This window comes from Balaenoptera borealis, assembly GCF_965194805.1.
Source record: "Balaenoptera borealis genome assembly, chromosome: 3".
Classification (NCBI taxonomy): Eukaryota; Metazoa; Chordata; class Mammalia; order Artiodactyla; family Balaenopteridae; genus Balaenoptera; species Balaenoptera borealis.
The window spans coordinates 154,225,210-154,238,024 of record NC_138866.1 but is presented as its reverse complement, the minus strand read 5'-3'; the positions used below and the strand labels follow the sequence as shown (position 1 = coordinate 154,238,024).

General features: G+C 39.9%; 1 protein-coding gene across 11 annotated transcripts in view; it reads left to right on the top strand.

Moving 5' to 3' along the window:
• TJP1 (tight junction protein 1) overlaps nucleotides 1-12,815 on the top strand; it is a 339,138-nt gene that overhangs the window by 274,972 nt on the left and 51,351 nt on the right. For all 11 annotated transcript variants that reach the window (XM_082385987.1, XM_082385993.1, XM_082385991.1 and 8 more), the window contains 3 exons: nucleotides 2-126; nucleotides 814-916; nucleotides 10,970-11,246. In XM_082385987.1, the coding sequence (XP_082242113.1) occupies nucleotides 2-126; nucleotides 814-916; nucleotides 10,970-11,246 (505 nt within the window). The remainder of the gene's footprint in view (nucleotide 1; nucleotides 127-813; nucleotides 917-10,969; nucleotides 11,247-12,815) is intronic.

The following is a 12,815-nucleotide window of genomic DNA, read 5'->3' as shown; positions in this document are numbered from 1 at the left end:
GGCTCCTGGATTTGGATTTGGAATTGCAATATCTGGTGGAAGAGATAATCCTCATTTCCAGAGTGGGGAAACCTCGATAGTGATTTCAGATGTGCTTAAAGGAGGACCCGCAGAAGGGCAGCTGCAGTAAGCATGTTTCCTACCCTTAGCCACTGGCATGCCATGCTAGTGATTTTTCTAAATTAATATACGTTTATGCTTGTCTCTGTCATATATGGAAAGCTAGTATCACTTAACTTAAATAGAAGGTCACTGTAAAAAATAAAGGTAGTGAAAAGAAAACTTGTTACTCAGTTTGGGGTAGAATCTAGCCTTCAGGAGCCTCTCACCCTGAGTCTTAACCATTTTTGTTCAACAAGAAGATTTGCAAGATAAAAAAGAGGCAAAAGTTACACTAGCAAAAAAATGAGAGTATGAGTAGAAGGACTGAAAGAAAATTGGAAGGAGAAAGACTTTATCTTTAAAGAAGGAATAACTTTTTCCAGCCTTGTGACTATTAGTATCATTGAATGCCTGTAACTGTACCACCAGAAGTCATTTTGTGTATTGTGGTACCTGTTCAATCCTTTTGGGAAACATTGTGTTAATGGTTAAAAAATTAATGACCTGTGGTTAGTTACAAGTGCTAAACATTTTTTGTGGGGGATCTGAAATTAAATAGCTGGACATTATTTTATCATTGATCTGAAGACAGATTAATTAGCCCATAATTAGAATATCTTTTTTGAAGATCCTATCTTGAAAATATCTTTATAAACTTATTTGTATGGTTTCATCTAACATGTTATTATTTTGGTCACTTTTTTTCCTTAGGGAAAATGACCGAGTCGCGATGGTTAATGGCGTTTCAATGGATAATGTTGAACATGCTTTTGCTGTTCAGCAACTAAGGAAAAGTGGAAAAAATGCAAAAATTGTAAGTGTTTTTTACCTTTAATTTTATAAAGGTACCAACTTTACTGTTGGTATGCTTTTGGTGTTTGAATTCATTCTTCCCATTTAAGAAAATAAAATCTGGAACAGTAGTTCTAAAGTTAGTTGTTTACAAGTAAGAATGTTTCTTCTAATACCAGTGGTATGTTTTATCACTGGTGCGTATTTTCTCAAAGCTCAGATACCAGGATTTTTTTTTGATTGAAAAAGAAAGGAAGGAGCTCCTGGTTGAATGGTTACCTCTTTATGGCTTAATGCTTCCTTTTCAAAAAAATGCTTAAGTTAGACTGAATCTTGGCATATAGTCAGTTTAAAGTATTTTCTGTTATAGGTTTTGTTCAGTGGACAAATTTTATGTTGTCACTTGAACACATATATTGTCTCTACTTTGTTACTGTGATATAGTTTGAGGAAAGAGAGTGGTAAGGGTTTGTTTTTTTGGTTGTTTTGTGTGTTTTGTTTTTTTTCGGTTTTTTGTTTTGTAGAGTTGTTCAGGATTCATATGTTTTTTAGTATATTGCTAGACTTCTGTTCATATTTGAGAAGTTTTTTTTTTCCTCTTTTTTTTCTTTTTTTAGTAATAGAAAAGTTCAGCTAGCTCTCGATAACTGGCCTCAAATCACAGTTAAAACTAGGCACATGTAGCAGAGAATGGATTTAATGTTAAAGTCCTACGTAAAATTATATCTACATAGGGACTTCCCTGGCGGTCCAGTGATTAGTACTCTGTGCTTCCACTGCAGGGGGCACAGGTTCGATCCCTGGTCAGGGAACTAGGATCCCGCATGCCACGAGGCCAAAAAAAAAAAAAATTATATCTATCAATGCATAGAGGAGCACATTAATCACTTTGCTGCCCCTGTTTCTGCCTTATCTAGACTCTGAAAGGCCTAATTAAGGTACTGCTTGAGGCCTTAGCTCAGGTGTGTAGAGTAGGAAGAAGAGGCTGGCGGCTACATGGTTTGTCCTGCCTTGTCCTCTGAGAACCTTTCTACTTTGCAGCAGACAGTCAGAGCCACAGTGGACCCAACAGAAAGGAGAGGGCTGGAGTGAGGAGGCCTGCATGGTGTTTTGACCTCTGGGAGCTATGGTGAGAGCCAGAAGGGGTATTTCCTGAGACTGTACAACCACAGTTGGAGGCCCTCTCACCTTGTGTAGGCTCCTGTGCCGTATGGCTCATCCCCGAACCAGTGTCCTTGCTGGTTAAGTGAGTTTTCTCATGTGGCAGTAGAACCAGTGTTTAGTTACTGCATTCCAGATGACAGGCATCTTCTTCTGTGCATGTGTTTTCACAGCTTTTTATTGTAACCGTATTTTTACATCTGGAACTCTAGTGTTGTTTTAAATTGCAGTTCGTGTACAGACTGGCTAGTTGATGGTACAATTTTTAAACAGTTTTTATAACATGAGATTGTAGCATTTACAGAAGCAAATTGCTAATTTTTATATTTGTTGGTTTTTATAAATTGAATAAGTGTTCTTCAGATGAGTCACTGCATATTCCAAGGTGAGCACCTTAGGTAAATTGGATTTTTCTCCCTGTGTCTGAGGTTGTGAGCTTCACCCATAGCTCCAGCTTCATTCTTTGGAATATTGAACTGTTGTGTTTTTCCATGCAAAATGTTTAGTACACATGCCCCACATCAATAATACAGCCAAGAAAGTTGTACTCCTACACTTCAGACTTTTCTCACCTTAGAAATGATTTTGTAAGAAACAGTCCAAAACCTGTTATGTATTTGAAATAGCACATGTAAGAAGGATGAGTTTTCCTCTCACTGTGCTTCGCTACATCATTTGGAAAGGTGGAACTCAGGAAGGTTGGGCAAGTAGTTTGCTCTTCAGGGAGAAGCTGTAGGAGGGTTGGGTGGAGGCATGTTCAGTCAGCAGAGGGTAGCTGTTCATTCCTGCATCTGAAGAGAGTGGGTTACGTCATCAACATACACTAAGTTTTCATCATTGAGAATAAAACCATAGTGTCTTAGAATGTGGCCTTTCATTGTAGGATGTCTTTCTTAACTCATCTCCTGCCATAACCAGAACCTCAGGTCACTCTATATGTTTCCCCCCCCCCACCCCCAGTTCTGAGTAGCCAGCTCCTTCCCTCCCCCGCCCTGGGCTCTTATATTTTGATGGTTCTTAGTTTATATCTTTCCATAAACTAAGACCCCTTGGGCATTAGGCTCAATAAATTTCTTTTCAGTTGAATTAAAATGTTAGAACTCCTTTGATAATATAACTACCATAAATATGCTTAATTTTGTTTAACAGTAGGTGAAGGAGAAGATAGTAAAAGATTGTTTATAACATACTGAACATGTGTAATTTTTACTAAAATTCTGAACATACTAAAAAAGCATTATGAAGCGAATGGGCGAAAACACCTTCCTAGAGATAAACTCTGAGCACTTCAGTATTTACCCACATCGCTGCATAGCATTTCAGTGTGTGTGCACACTTCCTCGACCCATTCACTGATGGGCATTTCAGTGTCCAGTTTCCACAAGTATTTTTTTTAAAATTAAGATTATTTTAAAATAATCTTATTAAAATTATTTTTAATAAGATTATTTAAAAATAATCTTTATTATTTTAAAAATAATAAAGATCATCGTATTTCTACTTGTTCAGTTACTTTTTTTTTTTTTAATATTTATTTATTTATTTATTTTATTTATGGCTGTGTTGGGTCTCCGTTTCTGTGCAAGGGCTTTCTCTAGTTGTGGCAAGTGGGGACCACTCTTCATCGCGGTGCGCGGGCCTCTCATTATCATGGCCTCTCTTGTTGCGCAGCACAGGCTCCAGACGCGCAGGCTCAGTAATTGTGGCTCACGGGCCTAGTTGCTCCGCGGCATGTGGGATCTTCCCAGACCAGGGCTCAAACCCGTGTCCCCTGCATTGGCAGGCAGACTCTCAACCACTGCGCCACCAGGGAAGCCCCAGTTACTTTTTAAGAATAACTTCTTAGGAGTAGCTTTTTAGAGTCAGATGGCATGAATGACTTTTGATACATGGATTGCCAATTTGCCCATTAGAAAACCAGTAAGGTACTGAGAGAGTCCAATTTCATCAACACTTACATCTCTGCCAAACTGATGGACTAAACATAGTATTTCAAATGAGGTATTTTAAATTACAAGTGGGTTTGATCTTCACCTGGTGTGTATACTTCCCGTTATGTTTCTTTGCCTGTTCCTGTCCTTATGGTGATGACTGTCACACTAGTGTTGTGTGTATTAAGATGATTAGCCTTTTGTGGTATACACTGCATATATTGTTTTTCCATTTTCTTTGTGAGTGTGTGTAAGTTGTTTACGGTGTTTTTTTGGTTTGTTTTTATATCATTTTATTTCATCATCATGGGAATGTTTTCATTTTTATCCTGTCATATCTGTCAGACTTTCACTTGATTGGCTCTGCCTTTGGTGTCATGCTTCCAAAAGTCTTTACCTTACCAGAGTTATAAAAACATATATCTTACATTTTATTCTAGTACTTACATAATTTCATTGTTTTGTTTTATATTTGAATGTTTAATTCAGCTGACCTGTTTTGAAGTAGGCATTTTTTCCCAAAATTTTTGTTTCACAGTTTTCAGTGTTAAAATCAAGTATGATTACCAAGCCTGAGTGGGTTTATAGTACTTAACTCATAATATAAATGGGGAATCATAGCAGGATTGGATATTTTTCAATGAGTTAAACACTTACTACGTGTAAACACTTCATTACAGGTACAGGTAAATGACCTGGCCAGGACCTTCTCCTCAGGGAACTTGAATTTCAGTAGGCTCGATGGGTACACACAGTCACAGCCATCATGCACACCATCTGAGATGGAGGGTGCTTCAGGTGCAGATTTCAGACAGGTGGCGCTCGCTCTCTTAGGGGAGTGACGGGGAAAGCTTTGAGGACTCAACTGGTTGTTTTGTTTATACCTTACTAGAGAGCGATTGAAGATCGAAGTGCCAACACAAAGAATTGCTTCTAATACAATATGTTGGAGATGGAAATAGAGGTGAGAGTAAGACTCAGGGAGGCAGTGAGGAATGCTTTACAGTAAATGTTGCCCGAGAAGGGCCTCAGCCATGGGGCACCAAGAGTAGCAAGGCAGGCAGCCTTTTCTCCATTCATAACAGGGCCTTGGCTGCCTGTCCTTTCCACATGCTGGCCTCTTGCTCCTTGTTGACCTTCAGCTTCGATGTTGTTTCCTCAGAGAGTCCTTCTCTGATCACTCTTGGTGGTAAGAAGCTGTGGTATTAAGTGTGGAGCAGCCCTTTGAAGAAAGTGAGTCACAAAAGGAAGAGAAAAGATGATAGCTTGGAAATGAGTAGCGAGACAGGAATCGAAGATGAATTTGCTGATTAGTAGGCAGAGGACAGACTGGAGGTAAATAGGGAGAGATTATAGTTGTTGGTACCTGGCGTGGGGGGGGGGTGGTAATTGATGAGGAAAGGTCTTGGAGGTGGGGAGGAATGAGAATAAGCCCCTCTGAAAGGGTGTCGTTCATGCAGGAAGAGGATCGAATTGTCTGAGACCAGGAAGGAAGACCAAATAAATGAGACACTGAAAGCATGTGGGAGTGGGGATGTGAAGTGGCACTGATCTCTATAAATCAGGCCTAGTGACTGACATCTCGGAGAACAGTTTCGGGATACCTGTGTTAGCAAATCCCATGGAATTTGGGGCAAAAAGAGGTAGATGAAAGGATTGCTGAATAAATGAAAGAATTCTTTCAAGTAAAATGAATTTATAGAGGAGAGGCTAATCAGCCAGTGTGGGGATGCAGCCATCTGAAGGGGAAGATAATACAGGATGGGGTTTGTCCCGGCACAGGACCGACGGGTCAAGAGAAAGTAACTTCCCCCCAGCTTTACTGAGATGCAGTTGACATACGGCACTGTGTAAGTTTAAGGTGTGCAGCATGATGATTTGACTTCATGAAATGATGACATCCATCATCTCATATAGATACAAAATTAAAGAAATAGAAAAAAATTTTTTTTCCTTGTGATGAGAACTCTTAGGATTTACTCTCTTAGCAACTTAAATTACATTTATCATGTTGTACATTATATCCCTAGTACTTATTTATCTTGTGAAGGGAAGTCTGCACTCTAAAAAAAAAAAATTAATTATTTTATTTTTGGCTGCATTGGGTCTTTGTTGCTGCGCATGGGCTTTCTCTAGTTGCGGGGGCTACTCTTCATTGTGGTGCATGGGCTTCTCATTGCGGTGGCATCACTTGTTGTGGAGCACGGGCTCTAGGCACGCCGGCTTCAGTAGTTGTGGCTCGCGAGCTCTAGAGCGCAGGCTCAGTAGTTGTGGCACATGGGCTTAGTTGCTCCGCGGCATGTGGGATCTTCCCGGACCAGGGATTGAACCCATGTCCCCTGCCTTGGCAGGCGATTCTCAACCACTGCGCCACCAGGGAAGCCCCAATTTGCACTTTTTGATTGCCCTCATCCAATCCCCCCCCCCCACCGTCACCTCTGTAGCCAAAAATCTGACCTCTTTTTCTATAAATTTGTTTGTTTTTGAAGTATAATTGACCTACAACACTGTTAGTTCCTGTTACACAACATGGTGATTCTATATTTCTCTATATTTCAAAATGGTCACCAGGATAAGTCTAGTTACGATATGTCACCATACAAAGATACGAGGTAGTTACTGTGTTTCCCACACCATACATTTCATACCCATGACTCATTTATTTTGCAACTGGAAGTTTGTTTGATCTGTCTCACCTGTTCCTTTCCCTCTGGCAGCCGCCTGTTCTCTGTATCTGTAACTCCATTTCTGTTTTGTTACGTTCGTTCATTTGTTGTTTAGATTCCACATATAAGTGAAATGATACAGTAGTTGTCTTTCTCTGTCTGACTTATTTCACTTAGCGTAATACCCTCCAGGTCCATCTGTGTTGTTGCAGATGGCAAGATGTTATTCTTTTTCATGGCTGAGTAGTGTTTGTGTGTGTATGTGTGTGTGTGTGAAATCTTCTTTATCCGTTCATCTATTGATGGGCACTTGCTTTGCTTCCATATCTTGGATATCATAAATAATGCTGCAATGAACAGAGGCATGCAAATGTCTTTTCCTTTTTCTTTCTTCCCTCCCCTCCCCTCCTTTTTTTTTTTTGGCCTTGTGGCATGCAGGATCTTAGCTCCCTCACCAGGGATTGCACCCACGCCCCCTGTAGTGGAAGTGCGGAGTCCTAACCACTGGACCACCAGGGGATTCCCATAAATGTCTTTTCTAATTAGTGTTTTTATTTTCTCTGGGTGAATAGGAGTGGAATGTGCTGGATCATACGGTAGTTCTATTTTTAATTTTTTGAGGAGTCTCCATACTGTTTTCTGTAGTGGCTGCACTAATTTACCTTCCCACCAACAGAGCATGAGTGTTCCCTTTTCTCCACATCCTTGTCAGTGCTTGTTATTTGTTTTCTTTTTCATAATTGCCATTCTGACAGGTGGGAGGTGATATCTCATTGTGGTTTTGATTTGCATTTCACTGATGATTAGTAATATTGAGCATCTTTTCATGTGCCCGTTGGCCATCTGTATGTCTTCTTTGGAAAAATGTCTATTCAGATCCTGTACCCAGTTTTTAATTGAGTTGTTTATTTATTTTTTGACATTGAGTTGTGTAAGTTCTTTGTATATTTTGGATATTAATCCCTTGTGGGTCATATCGTTTGCAAATATCTTCTCCCATTGCGTCGGCGGCCTTTTTGTTTGTTGATAGTTAACTTCACTGTGTAAAAGCTTTTTTAGTTGGATGTAGTCCTGTTTATTTGTGCTTTTGTTTCCCTTGCCTGAGGAGGCATATCCAAAAAATATTTTTAAGACTGATGTCAAATAGTGTACTGCCTATGTTTTCTTCTAGGAGTTTTATGGTTTCAGAGCTTGTATTTAAATCTTGTATCCATTTTGAATTTATTTTTGTGCATGATATGAGAGAGTAGTCCAGTATGATTCTTCTGTATGTAATTGTCCTGTTTTCCCAGCACCATTTATTGAAGAGGCTGTTTTTTCCCCATTGTGCATTCTTGCCTCCTTTGTCATAGATTAATTGCCCATGTAAGCGTGGATTCATCTTCTGGGCCTTCTATTCCGTTCCATTGATTTATGTGTCTGGTTTTGTGCTAGTACCATGCTGTTTTGATGACTGTAACCATATAGTATAGTTTGAAATCTGGGTGCATGATGCCTCCAGCTTTGTTCTTCATTCTCAAGATTGTTTTTGTTTGTTCATTTTTTGCTATTTGGGGTCTTTTGTGTTTCCATATAAATTTTAGAATTACTTGTTCTAGTTCTGTGAAAAATGCCATTGGTATTTTGATAGGGATTGCATTGGATATTTAGACTGCTTTGGATAGTATGGTCATTTTAGTGATATTAATTGTTCCAGTCCATGAACTTGGTATATCTTTACATCTGTTCCCGTTGTCTTCAGTTTCTTGCATTGGTGTCTTTATATTTCCGAGTATAAGTCTTTTACCTCCTTAGTTAGATTTATTCACAGGGATTTTATTTTTCGATGTGATTTGTAAATGGGATTGTTTTCTTAATTTCTCTTTCTGTAGTTCATTGTTAGTGTATAGAAATACAACAGATTTCTGTGTATTAATTTTGTATCCTGCAACTTTGCCGAATTTATTGATGAGCTCTAGCAGTTTATTCATGATGCCTTTAGGATTTTCTGTAGGGTATCATGTCATGCTCAGACAGTAACAGTTGTACTTCTTCCTTTCCAATTTGGATTCCTTTTCTTTTTCTTGTCTGACTGCTGAGGCTAGGACTTCCAACACTAAGTTGAATAAAAGAGCGACAGTGGGCATCCTTGTCTTGTTCCTGATCTTAGAGAAAATGCTCTCAGCTTTATACCATTGAGCCCACCATGTTAGCTGTGGGCTTGTATGTGGCCTTTTTTATGTTGAGGTATGTTCCCTCTATATGCACTTTGTTGAGAGTTTCTTTTATCATACGTAGATGTTGAATTTTATTAAAAGCTTTTTCAACATTTATTGAGACGATCATAAAATTTTTCTTCCTCAGTTTGTTAATGTGGTATATATATCACGTCGATTTGTGGATATTGAACCATCCTTGCATCCATGGGATAAATCCACTTGATCATGGTGTATGATCCTTTTAACGTATTGTTGAATTCAGTTTGCTAATATTTTGTTGAGTCATTTTACATCTATGTTTATCATTGATATTGGCCTGTAATTTTCTTTTCTGTGTGATATCTTTGTCTGGTTTTGCTATCAGGGTGATGCTGGCCTCATAGAATGAGTTCAGAAGCACTCCTTCCTCTGCAATGTTTTGGAAGAGTTTCAGAAGGATACATGTTAACGCTTCTGTAAATGTTTGGTAGAATTCACTTGTGAAGCCATATGGTCTTGGACTTCTGTTTGTTGGGAGTTTTTAAATTATTGATTCAGTTTCATTACTGGTAATTGGTCTGTTCATATTTTCTATTTCTTCCTGGTTCAGTCTTGGGAGGTTGTACATTTCTAGGAATTTGTCCATTTCTTCTAGGTTGTCCATTTTATTTGCGTATAATTGTTCACAGTAATCTCTTGTGATCTTTCGTATTTCGGTGCTGTCAGTTGTAATTTCTGCTTTTTCATTTCTGATATTATTGATTTGGGCCCTCTCTCTCTAGTGCCAGCCCACTGGTGGGTAGAACTGGGTGGCTGGTTGTACGGCCAGGGGTCCTAGTGTAGGCTTGCTGGTGAGCAGGCTGGTTTCAGACATCACTGGCTGCAGGGTTCGGGGTGTTCCAAAGCTTGTGTAAGCCTACTGGTGAGTGGGGCTGGATCCCAGAGTGGCTGGCTGATTGGTCCAAGGTGTTTCGGAGCTGGTATTGGCCTACTGGTGGAGAGGGTCAGGGTCCTATGTGTCCCAGGGCTAGTGCCCAGGGTAGGCAGGCTGGTCCTGGAGTCTCTGGCTGCAGGGCCCTGGGGGTCCAGGGGCTGGTGCCAGCCTACTGGGGTGGGCTGGGTCCTGACTCAGCAGGTACAGGGCTGTGGTATCCCGGGGCTAGAGAAAATCATTTAAATATCGAAGCATGACAACTCACCAGACTTGGGAGGAAGGCAGTTGAAACCAGGAGGGAATTGATGGACTAGGAGAATAGGAGGGCATGGAGGAGTCAGAGATAAGATGGACATGGAGAAGTTTCAGTAGATCAGGGTGTCAGAAGTAGAAGACAAAGAGTGTTACTCAAGAAGATCTTGCAGATCTCTGATGAGATCAGATGTATACTGGTGTGAGAAGACAGAGTGCAGTCCAGGGATTAAGAGGCCACTCAGTCAGAAGGCAGTGCAAATAGATCTTGATCTTACAGAAAGTAAAGGAAATAAGTGGACAGGGAAAAGTGAACCAGTGTCAGAGTCAATTGAGGAAAGAAAGCCAGAAGAAGGAATTTATACATAGACCATAAATTACAAATTTTGGAGAGAGAGAAACTGAAAGCAGTTTGTATTGGTAGAGTATCATGGAGTTATTAGCTCCAACACAACACTAAGTTCACTGTTAGTGTGGAAGTACAATAAATTTCTCTCTTAGAGTTCCAGTAGGACAGTTGTGGGCCTTGATACTCATGGATTCTGAAATTTTTAAGGAATCAAGTTGGGCCTGCAAGTTTGCTCTGGTTTGGTAACAACTACAGTATATTTGATTGTATTAGAGTACAGTGCTCCCTCCTTCATTCAAACCACCAGTAATTATTAGTTTTCCTGTAAGCTTGTAATTACTACACATAGAAGATCTTCTGAATTAATTAAGAACTTTATTAGGCCCTCTATTCCAAATTTGCTTCTTAACCAGATCTGTTTATCAGGAGAGCACAAAAGATAACCAATATAGAAGAGTATTCCTTAGTAATTTGTTATATTTGTGTATTATATCTCTTATTCATAATTAGTATGAGACCAGAAAAATGTGGTTTTCCTCTCTTAAGAACTGAAAGTACGTATGTGAAAATCAATCAGCTCATATTGTAATCTTTCTTATTTGTAGACCATTCGAAGGAAAAAGAAAGTTCAGATACCAGTAAGTCGTCCTGATCCTGAACCAGTATCTGAGAATGAAGAAGATAGTTATGATGAGGAAGTACACGACCGGAGAAGTGGCCGTGGGGGCCTGGTTAACAGGAGGAGTGAGAAGAGCTGGGCCAGGGATAGAAGTGCAAGTCGAGAGAGGAGTCTGTCTCCGCGATCTGATAGGCGATCTGTGGCCTCCAGTCAACCTGCCAGACCCACCAAAGTCACACTGGTGAAATCCCGGAAAAATGAAGGTATTTTCTACCAACTCGTTTATCATTTTCACATGAAAATTTTAAGACTAATTTTAATGAGAAGTAAATTTGCCATCACTTTATATCTTTGCTTTGTTGTCTTCTGTTATCTTCGTTTTTGTGTCCTGTTGCTTTAAATCAAATCCTGTGATGTCAGGCTTCAGGGGTCATCTGTTTCCTCTTCTTGAATCATTTTGTTGTAGCAGATAGTACTTCACATAAATCGTCCAGTAGTTGGATTTTGGATTACTTCTTGTGATTAGAATAGGCTAATACAAGAAATGTCACACCATCACCAAGTTGCAGTTCAGTGTTTTACTTAGCTGTCAGGATCAGTAGTACCTACATCTGGGTAGAAATCATTGGATTCGGAGGGAGGGCAGGCTGCCTTTTCTAAATGGAGAGGAGGAGGGAGAGGAGCCCCCACAGGATATTGCTCTAAAAGCAAAGGACTTGTTTGTCAAAAAATTTTGAAACTGAAGCCTAGCTGCCTCCCCTCAGGTAATCACATTTGATACAAATGAGTCTGATTGCAGCTTCTTGCTGCTGTGGGCATGTCTCTCCCATGCTGGAAAGCGTTGATGACTGATCATTTTGATAAAAAGGTGTAAGAGTATTTGAAGCCTGGCTCTGATCGGCTTTACTGAAACCTGACATGTCTCCTGGTTTTTGCTCCCCACTGCCCTCATCCATAACCGACTTCTCAGTCAGACTGTCTGTGTTCAGAGCTGTTTCTCCTTGTTCACCATCCACTCTTCAGCCCTCTCTCTCTGGTATCTGCTCCCAGAACTGGTCATACTAAACCCGGTAGAAATTTCTAGTCTTTATCTTACTTGCCTTCTCAGTACCATTTCACGTGGTTAACCACTCCCTATTTTTTTTTGAATTTTATTTTATTTATTTTTTATATAGCAGGTTATTATTAGTTAGCTATTTTATACATATTAGTGTATATATGTCAATCCCAATCTCCCCATTCATCCCATCCCACCGCCCCCCCCCCACTTTCCCCCCTTGGTGTCCATATGTTTGTTCTCTACATCTGTGTCTGTTTCTGCCCTGCAAACTGGTTCATCTGTACCATTTTTCTAGGTTCCACATATATGTGTTAATATACGGTATTTGTTTTTCTCTTTCTGACTTAACTTCACTCTGTATGACAGTCTCTAGATCCATCCACGTCTCTACAAATGACCCAGTTTCGTTTCTTTTTATGGCTGAGTAATATTCCATTGTATATATGTACCACATCTTTATCCATTTGTCTGTCGATGGGCATTTAGGTTGCTTCCATGACCTGGCTATTGTAAATAGTGCTGCAGTGAACATTGGGGTGCATGTGTCTTTTTGAATTATGGTTTTCTCTGGGTATATGCCCAGTAGTGGGATTGCTGGGTCATACTGTAATTCTATTTTAGTTTTTTAAGGAACGTCCATACTCTTCTCCATAGTGGCTGTATCAATTTACATTCCCACCAACAGTGCAAGAGGGTTCCCTTTTCTCCACACCCTCTCCAGCATTTGTTGCTTGTAGATTTTGTGATGATGCCCATTCTAACTGGTGTGAGG